At 39.2% G+C, this 10,584-nt stretch overlaps 1 protein-coding gene across 1 annotated transcript in view; it reads right to left on the bottom strand.

Annotated features, from left to right (window-relative positions):
• Positions 1-3,858: 3,858 nt before the first annotated feature.
• Positions 3,859-10,584, bottom strand: part of IPO8 (importin 8) — a 44,362-nt gene continuing 37,636 nt past the window's right edge. Inside the window, exons 22-25 of the mRNA XM_009333033.1 lie at positions 9,961-10,166; positions 8,244-8,483; positions 7,451-7,567; positions 3,859-6,746 (exon numbers count right to left, since the gene is read on the bottom strand). Of these exons, the coding sequence (XP_009331308.1) occupies positions 6,649-6,746; positions 7,451-7,567; positions 8,244-8,483; positions 9,961-10,166 (661 nt within the window). The 3' untranslated portion in view covers positions 3,859-6,648. The remainder of the gene's footprint in view (positions 6,747-7,450; positions 7,568-8,243; positions 8,484-9,960; positions 10,167-10,584) is intronic.

Raw genomic sequence — 10,584 nt, forward strand, 5'->3', positions numbered from 1 at the left:
GGATTAATCTCTTGTCTTGTGGAAGCCTGGTAAAACGTCTTTATGAATTCCATGCACAGAAGACTGGCCCAAGCTCTGGTGCAATCCCCTCTCTCAGGACTGCAAGGTGACTGTCTTCACTAGTTTGATATTTTAAGAACTGTATTTGGATGATCCGTAACGATCTTATCTACATCAAACGTCAGTTATGTTCTTTCGCAGGCAAAGCGTGCATGTGAATAGTTGCCTTCCCAAGTCTGAGATTAACAAACGCACACTGCTACACAAATGCACACATTAACTCTGGATAACGCACATTTGTTTAAAATTAATTCTGGGGTGTTCTTGTTCTTTGTTCTTCTTCAGAGTTTTATGGCTCTATGAAGAGAGGCTGTAAAATGAGATTGGGCTCCTTGGTAGGTGGCACATTACATTTTTTTAAGAAATATTATTACTCCCATATAAATGCACAACAGATGTAACATTTGACCTAAGCAATAAGATTTATTACTATTTTTAAAGCAAATTCAGCACAGCTTAAGAGAACACTGTACAGAATTCTTTAAGCTAGGAAGAGGTTCTTCTTGTCATCAATGCATCTTTTGCATTTGTCAATTCTTGCCCTCAAAGCCAACCCACAGTTTAGTACTTTAGGCTTCTTACAAAGGTGATGATCCTGCAATTTAATCTGCTAATGTAGCACACAGCGGTCTCCCTCCAGTCACTGCAGGCATGGGCTCCTATCTTTGCTTTTAATATCAAAAGAAATCTGCACGGCCTCTTTGGTCTCTTTCTGAGCCCAAAAACATTTCAGGTGATTTACATTAGGCGTACTACCAACAGCACATGCAATCAAAAGCAATTTTCACACATTGTTTGGCAATGAAAAAAAAACATTACACCTGTGATCGAAGAACGAAGTCTCGCTTATATTGTCTTATATTCCTTTCTTTACCTCATGCACTGTTGTATAAATATTTATTGTTTCATATTTTCTTCAGAGGCCACAGTTGTTCTGTTTTCTAGAAATAACCTGCTTATGCATAGTCTTCTCTTTTCAAAGCACTGTTGTTCTTCCTTTTAAGTTAATTTCCAAGATCTCTGTGCATGGAAAGTAGTGAAAGAGGGGTATGTGCAACTTTACCAACAAACATGTTGAAAATATCTAAAAATGAGGAACAATTCTTGGATAAACACCTTCAATAGTAAACAATCCTGTGAAAAATCAATAGGCCTCCATGTCATGTAGTAATTTTGTATTTTGCGTAAGGGCAAGAAACCTGAAAATTAAAACATACCTGAACACAGTATTAAAGTCTCATTTCGAGAAAACATTCATTTTTGTTGCTCAACAGCTTTGACTATCAAGTAATTTTTCACTTTTTGCATTTCACTTCATCTAACGTAATCCTGGATGGTCCAGCAGGCGGCCCCTGACCAACACTCTCCATTCACCTCAGGTGAATCCTGGAGCTGACACTGTTTTATTCACACTGGAGAAATCAATGCATCTGAAAGTTCATCTCCTACCCTGCCATGCACGTCGCCAAGCACTTACAATTGTGAACCTCTACACAGCCTATAAAGAGACTCCTAGCATTAATATACCGCTTTCACCTCATTTTTCTGATATGGACAACTACCAGCTTGTAATCAAAATTGCTTTCTGATCCCAAGTTCAAAGCATCGCGCCAAATTTGGGCCTGCCCAAGGGTATTCTCTTCCTGGAGAAAGGCATGGGACAAAGCTCTTGGACGCTCCTCTAGAAGATCCAGGCAACATTGGGAACACTGCAGATCCTCAGATCGTATCAAATGCATCACCTCAATTTAAATGGATGCTTTCCCAATTCATCACAATTACATATGCCTGCAGATTCTCTCTGAACTGCTGTTCCCCAAAACTCTTTAGTTGAGGAGTGGTTTCATCAGCTCCCTAGACATGGAGCACTTCAGGTAGCCCTTTAGTAGCAGGTATGCTGACTATCTTTAAGAAAGGCTGTAATCCCACTGAGTGTCTCCCGTTGGTGATTGCACATCAGCCAGGACAACAGGTTCCCACTTTTTAAAGGGATGCATCTGTTTTCTGCCAGAGAAAAATCACATTAAGTCTTTACCTCTCATTAATGGCTGTCAGATTCAGGGTACTGATATCCATACAGATGTTGCAAAGTATATGAGTGCATTTGCAGTGAGTACTGGGATTAGATCCACAGGCCAGGGAAGTTTCTACCGGTCTAGTGCACAAGCACTGCTTTAGTTCTCTTTCATTTTACACTGTTTTTGTTTGGTTGGTTTTACAAAAGTAGTAGCAGTGGAAAAGGTTTCAAAAGCAAGCAGCTTGGCCTGTTCATATATCCTCTTTACGATATGGCTTTATGCTAAGATCTTCTGGTATCTGGAATACTGTCTGGCTTCCTGGGAACACCCATCTCTACTGTATCCCATCTGTTTGGGGTAAGATTTGACATCCGAGAGAAAAGAGTGCTATTTTCACTCATAAGATCAAGAAGTTGATATCCATGCCTGCTGTATGCTTTGCTGCGATGAGGGAAATATGATTCTCTGTCCACCTGCAAAGATACAGAGTCTCTTGGACTTGAAGAATGTCCTCAGTAAGAGACAGATCCTTGAGGAACTGACCACCAGGCTGTCAAGTATTATCAAAAGATTGACTAGGGTCTACCTCAGAACTAGGACTGGCTACTGCATTACATAGTGCATTTTTGCCTATCCTTTGAGCAAATTTCAGTACAAGGGGTGGGGATTTCAAAGTACCCATATTAAGAAGTAAATCACAGAAAGGCTCACCAAACTGCAGGCACAAGTGAGGGATTTTTGTAGTTCTGTGTCATCTGCATATGTCAAATGAGGGACTTTGTTCTTTAGATAGAAATGCAATGGATAGGTTGCATTGCTTCAAGAACAACAGGATTTTTTAAAAATTGCTTAAGCTTTACCTTTTCAAGTATTTTGAATATCCCCTGAAATAGCTGATAACATAGCGGTTGGCAAATAGAAGGAAAGGAGGGAAGAAAAAAGGCTGAAAAGTATTCTGGAAACAAAAGACAGTTAATCATTCATGTTGTCTACAATTCCTTTGGCTCACAAAAGTCTCAAGACAGACTCTTGCTTTATAGTAAAAAAAAATAAATCCTCTACTCTCCTACCTTCTCCCCTCTACAATGTATGATGGAATCCAGAGTCACAAACTGCCTGGACTTCACAGGCAAAGGGCATGTCCCAAAGAGACATTTAATGTCTCCCTGACACCCTGCAGGTGTAACATTCTTTACATATTTTGACTTACACTCCCAAAGCACGTTTATTTCAATCAGACTGTGCACATGTGAGTTTGGGGGGATTGTTGGGGTTGGGGCTTTTTAGCTTTTTCCTTAGCCTGATATTCTGCACTCTTCCTGGAGCTGGCCATTTTGATTAAAGATTTTGCTTTGTAATGACTGCAAACCAAGTACTTTAACTTTGAAAAAGAGAAGCAAAAAGAAGCAGCCAAAACATGTGGTGATTCTTATTTTCCTTTCAAGAGTGACAAAACAGCATATACAATTCAATACCCAGGATCAGTTAATTTTATCTGAAAAAGCAGCTTATCATGTATGGTAACATTTGCTATGATTATAACCTACGTAATGCTAATTTCCTATGTAAAGCCCCCATGGTTCCCATACAAGTCACCTTCACACTTTGGGAACATGGGCATGGGGCAACATAGGTCACCGGTTATCAGCCTTTGTTTTATTTTACAAGACATTCAGGATTCTCTGTACTTCCAACGGCAAATACATCGTGCTTGGTTGGCCGATGCTGGTATCTGATATTCCATGATTACCTTGGCTTCAAAGTGAGACAGTAATGCACATTTGTGTTACTCTCCCTTTAATGTAGTACAAAGCTGGACACAGCTCAGAAAGAAATCCCTAAAATCCATTACCTATTTATGATCATGTACAAACGGATATTTATCATGTTAAAAGAGAATCATATGTTGAAGTGGAGGCTAGAGCCCAATAAATCTTTTTGGATGAAAACCCTTTTCAAAAAAAGGAATAAAATAATTAACATTTGCTTTTGCCAGTAGAAACATTTGCTCGTGAATCTCCTGGGATAGGAAGGGCATTTAACCTTTCTACATGCCATCCCCTCAGACATCTCTGACCCCCACTGAAAATAGACAACAAAGATTCCCGACTCCACGCTGCTGATTAAACCCCTTGTAAGAAACATCTGGATGAAATTTTCTTGGCAGTTGATTTGAAAAGTATACAAGAAGCAGAACTAGGGAGCAGCCATAGTTCAGCTGAGTGACACAAAGATGATGCTATGCAAAAGCAGATTTTTCCTTGAACACATTAACTCCCAAATATTAGCTTGTGACTGTGCAAGCAACCTCATTAGCAGGAGAAAAATAAATCCCTCTTCTACTCTGCATGCCAGTGTAGAGAAGGCAAATGGGCTTTGAAAGAAACCCAACTTGACAATCTCATTTTTTTTTAATAAAATAATAATGGGCTTAAACAGTTTACCTGCCTAATACTTAACTTCAATTGTCAGGTAAGAGAGAAGTTGTTCATGTCCTTATCTTCCAAAAACCGCTTCTTAAATTCCTGAAGGATTTCAAAACGTCTACGGTTTCTGAGAAACTCACCAACAAACTGGATGTAATGCCTTCCTACCATCTCAGTCAATATACCCCCAGGCCTAAATCAGCAAAAGTGACATAATTTTCATGGCTTGATGTTCAAAATAAAGGATGTCCCAGCCCCCTGTTGCTTGAGCTTAAAGAGCCTGTCCAATGCAGCTCAAAGTATTGTTCCCTTTTGGAAATACAGACCCTGGAATTTCCACAGTTTTCCATATGTACAACAGACCTAAAAGTGAGAAATTTTCACTGTTGCTATTAAGTGAGTAGCAGCAGTGAAAAACCTACACGAACCAGGCCAACTTTACTCCGCAGCTGCTGTGTGGAGAGGGAAAAAAAAAAAGCAGCAGCAGCAGCGAACAGCACCAGAGAGAGTCTGACACAAAGGTGCAGGAAAAAGGAAAGCAGCAGGGAATCTTCTGCCCCACAGCTGCCAGGCTGAGAAAATTCCAGAGGATGGGGCAAGGAACAGACGGAGATACTTTGGCCTTTTCCAGAAGCGAAGGTGTAGAGCACTTCAGATTTATCAGACTGAATTATAATTACTCTGACATATAAAAAATGAAAGCTTCAGCACAGTGCCGGGCCAGCAATCTGTAATCCGCTACAGCCATTGAAAATTTGATGGGATATGGGAAGGGCTTCGACTTTTCAGTTGCGGCACTGCTCTAAAGAAATACATTATCAGTATCCGCTTAAAATTGCTTGGTAAATGTTTTTAAGTCATAAAGAAATTAACACATCGAGACAAAATCTGGTCTAAACATTTTATCTCCAATCCAAACTTCACATTCTAAAGCACCCCTACTTACTTTGGCTACACCACTGTGATCCCAATAGATCTAAAGGAGGGGCACCTATTCAAATTAGTACTGCTATCAGTTTCTCACTAAATAAACATATTCACAAACACTTTGTTATATGTGTTTCAATTTATGAGAAACCAGTCTTTGAAATTTAGGAAAAAATCTGGCAGATAATGAAATTTCAGCATGGGACAAGAACAGCCAAATGGAATGCAGATCAGAAATTCAATCACAGAAGTGTAAGAGTAAGAAGAAATAAGTTTGGAGCTGTTTTTCTTCTATCAAGATAAATAAAATACTGTAAATATTTTGTACCACATTATTCAGTACTACCACTGGAATGGTAATGAATGAATAAAAACAGAAAAGAGTTTTATAGAATCCCAAGTAAAATCCAATATTCATCAAAAATAGTGGAAATAAAAAGTTGTCATGTAGAACATCTACATGCGAGGGCCACACCACTTGTCCAGGCAGGAGGTAATATCAATGCAGATTTAGGGTAGCCACCTGCCATGCGTGCCATCATAACTCAAGCGAGTTGATTTCACGGCTAAGAGAAATAATTTAAGACTACTGCATCAAGGGAAAATCTGCAATTTTGTTCAGACCCTTTGATGTAACCAGTGTATGCTTTGCAACTCCAACAGACACCTCCCTCTACACGTTTGGTCTGCACCAAATAGGGAAGATGAAATCATATTCTGAATCCAGCAACGTGTATGCAACCAACGAACAATTAAACTGAGTAGTAAAAAGCAGGTGACTGGAAAACATGGAACCAAGGCTTACAGTGTATCAAGAAATGTCCTTACACTTAAAAAATTATAATGCACTCCAAAATCCATTTGTTCAGGCAATCCATGTACAACAGAAGGCACTGTTATCCATATGAATCTATCAATTCTGCACAGCAAAAACCTGAGAAGTGCAACTCAATTAGATGCAGCCTGGCCCCTCCCAGTCATTCAGGTTCCTCAAGGACAAATGTTTCCTTTCAGTCCATCGAATTATAAAAACACCACAAGAATTTGTACATTACAGTAGCTGGTTAGAAAGAGCATTCTGGTGGGGGAAGCACACTGCTATTTTCCAGAAAACCTTCAGCAGCATTAAATTACCCTCCCCTATCACTCAGAAGTCACGATGATTTCAAGAAAATGTGATGATGAGACCCTTCCCATTGACCTTTGTAGTTGATCCTTCAGTTGCCACCAGGAGTACTTCCAGCAAAGTTAAATGCTGTGATCAGTCCTTTGTTGTCGAATGTGTAGCCACTTTGTTGTTCTATTGTCTTAGTCTCTAGAATTCAAAGAAGGGAAAGAATATGAAAAATAGTCTATAGAGAACACTTTTGACAGAGACAATATAGCTCAGCTAAGAATGCAAAGTTGTGGAAAAAACGCTCGGTTGAGTCAAAATTCCGTTCCCTAAATGCAGTGACAGTAATAAATTACACTCAGATTTTCTCTAAATGCATAAAACGCACACACCTCTGCAACAGAGCTGAGAAATTAATCCTCTACAGAATCAGTCTATGTCACACTATTCTGTGTCCTTTTTGATTAAATCTGAATTTATTTTTCACGATGTAAGCTTTCTACACTTCTAAAACCTTACCCTGACTGTGAAGGCAATGTTAGTGATTAAAAAGTTACAAAACCCTTAAACACATAATAATCTATAGTAATCTTCATCAAATGCCTGGCTGACAGCTAGATATTGCCTTAATTTGCTCTTCATTTCAAATGTCAGATTGTGCAAAACTAGTTCGTACCCTGTTCAAACAGCAGCACATGTCAATGAGAAGGCAATTAATTAGAAGCAACAGTAATCTCTCTGAATAACACACACTTCCAGGCAAGAGATAATATAAGCGCAATATCCTACTCACACTTCTCAGGAAATGTTACCTAGCACAGAGGTTTATTCTCTCTGTTGTTACAGCTTAGATGCAGTTCCAACATCCCTGCAACAGACAAAATGGCCCCAGAGAAGTGACTCACCTGCAGCATTTCGCCGGTGTTCTGCTAATGTATAAATTTCCTGCAGCTGTTTCTTCTGATCCTCACTCAACGGTGCTGTCAGCGAATGGTACCAGGCTGCATCTCGGCTCTGCACCGCTGTCAGAACAGGAATGGATGAAAAGTGATTATCAGGTCACATTGCAAAGTTAATTTAAGAAGAACAAAATGAAACACATGGAATTCCTGGTTGGTTTTAAAACAGCATTTGCACTGCAAAACAGGTTCAGTGTCCTGTCAGTTTTCTTAGCACAGAATCCCCACTGTAATAGAGGCAATCCGTTTTGGGGAACTTAATCACATTCTCTGCTTTCTGAAACAGAAAGTTAACCATGTGGCCATTATTCATGGACAGCGATGAAGTGAATCTTCTAATTTAAAACTCATATCAAAACTATAAGCAACAGGATTAGTCAAACAGGAAAGGGAGAAAATTTCTCCATTATGATTTTAACATCTAGAAAGTGACAAATATTTCTATATATAGGAGTCCGTCTAGTGACCGAGTCCCACTTATTTAAGCTGTGATTGAAAAGTTCTGAAAGAGAACATGAAGAGAATTAATCTCTGGCTGCATCTGCTACCATTTGTTTTTGCAGTACTTGTAAGCCAAAAAATCTTAGGACTAACATTAGAAAGGAAGATCACATTTTCCAGTTTCCATAATCTAAATTATTACCCACAACAAAGAAAAGGGTTTTTCCCAGTGATGATCATAAACATCTCCAAACGATTTCATCATGTTATATCATTCTGCCAACTAGCAAACACATACCTAAAAGTGCTTGTGTAAAAAACTGGTATTCATCAACACCATTTTCAAGGTCAAGAGGTGTGCTGAACCCTTCAAGGGCAGTCTCTTCCAATGCATCTTCATCCCAGTCATCATCATCATCATCATCTTCCTCTTCCTCTCCACCTCCACCACCACCACCTCCTCCTCCTCCTCCACCATGGTTCTCTTGCATCGCCTGGCTCACTTCGTTTGTCTCCTCCTCATCACTCGGTATCTCTTCTGCAAAATCATTGATGTGTTTTGTAAAACAAAGTTTAATAAGTGTAAGGAAACAGTGACTTATGAATGAAGAAAAATTAATAAATCTAGGTTTTGGCCGGAAAGGGGACCCTCTGTTAACACCCTTCCCCCAAAATCTTTGAAGAATTGGAAAAATGAAGCTGTTGAAATGTTTCCTACATTCAAGATCAGTTAAGCTTCTGTTTCTAAGCACACCTGGGGAATGTGAAACTGCCATCTTTTTTCTCCTTTCATTTATGCAGTCATTGTGCAATCATAGGATCCAAAAATTTTGAGGAAATGTGTCTTTGACAAAGTGTTCCATCACTGTGCTTTCTAAATTATGAACAAATAGAGACTTGCATAGACTTCACAAATTGACACAAAACAAAGAGAAAACCAGATGTAGACCAAATGTCTGCCTGCTATTCTTCAGAGTGCTCCTTTATTTGAACAAACTTAAAATAGCACCTTTCGCTTAGCTTGACCTTCCATTCCGCTTATGAAACAACGATTACATCCTGAATTAAATGCAACTCCAACATGCAATTCTAAACATTGCTATTTCTTACTTAAGGAAAAATATTTCTGACTTAAAATCAAGATAACAGAAATCCCCCTCCAATTCCAAACCTTCAGCTCTTCCTGTGTTAACGGTTTAGAAAGAATAAAGATGACTATATCTGCAACAAGCAGGGACTGAAGAATCACAGGACAGAGATTTGCAAATTACTGTGCTGTTTCCATACTGTACTCCTATGCATTGAGAAGAATTCTGTAATTCCATTACAGAACAATCATATGTGAAATTTGAGTGGATTACATAATCTGCTTATATCCAATCTAATTTTCAGACCTCAAACCATCTATCTCCTGTTCCAAGTCAAATAGAGCCACACATATCTGCCTGCAATGCTGTGCAAAATTCACTCCCCACAACTCCCTCCGCAAGGTATTCTTTGATATTTTTTCTCTTCTGGCAGACACAGCAGTAAGAGGTCTGTCTACTCCAGGAACCTCAGCTGTCTCAAACCCCGCTTTGCAAATCACTTTCCATTTGGACAAAGAAGACTTGCTAGGATTTCCTTCAAAGTTCAGCCAAACAGGTCTTTCAAGTAGTTGGGTACTAGAAACAGCTTCTTTCCAGGAGTCAAGAATATAACCAGTGCAGTCCTGGCAAACTCCTGCTGCCTATGTGAGAAGACGGAGCACATTCACAACCCAGAAGAGTGGACTTGCAAGTTTTATTGTTACTCTTAAACCAATACTACCCTTTCACAAAGTGTTAGCTGTTACACATTGAAACGTTTTGATTACATTTTGGGAGGAAAAATCAATTCCTAAGATGATCTTTCAAGCACCCAGTAAGCCGAGCTATTTTCAGCAGACTAATGAGTCTTAAAAATGAACTGCAATTTCTTACCCCCTTTAAATTAAATCCAGACAAAATCCACAATGTGAAAAGGGGAGATTTTACCATTATCTTCTGCAACGTGTTTTTCATCTTTAGCATGATCCTCATGTTCTGTGAGTTCTCGTGAGGCGCAAACTTGTTTTAAGCCCAGGAAGAGGAGGAGGATTGAAGGGACAATCTGAGCAGCCACAGCATCCACTGCAGGCGGTCGGTTCTGCAATTCCATTAGGATGCTCAGTCCTATTATACACATCTTTCTGTCATGGAGTCTGAAACAACACACACTTGTTAGACAAAAACCAGATTTTCACTGCAAGGATATGTACAGAGCATTAAAGTCCTGGTGCTCGACATGGCAGAAGACAATGTCACAGAAACTGTGTTCAAAGTCTATGTTCGAAGCTCCTAAACACATTATTTCCTTTGTTCTGAATGCAAGTTCCCCACTGGAAAGTACTTGTCCAATAACAATTAAATACCTTTCAAGCACTGGTCAAATTCCTGGAACAACTGTTTCTGATTACCAAATGCGAAGTAAATACTGTTTAATAATTATGTAGACTATCTTGTCTTTAATAAAGCATTTGATACAGATTATCATCATTAAATAGGATGGAAAATTAATTTGCCTTGGCTTTGATAGCAGTACTGTTGCAGGGATTGAAATTAGCAAAAAGACTCTTAGTG

The sequence above is a fragment of the Pygoscelis adeliae genome, unplaced genomic scaffold (genome assembly GCF_000699105.1).
Source record: "Pygoscelis adeliae isolate BGI_AS28 unplaced genomic scaffold, ASM69910v1 Scaffold38, whole genome shotgun sequence".
Taxonomy (NCBI): Eukaryota; Metazoa; Chordata; class Aves; order Sphenisciformes; family Spheniscidae; genus Pygoscelis; species Pygoscelis adeliae.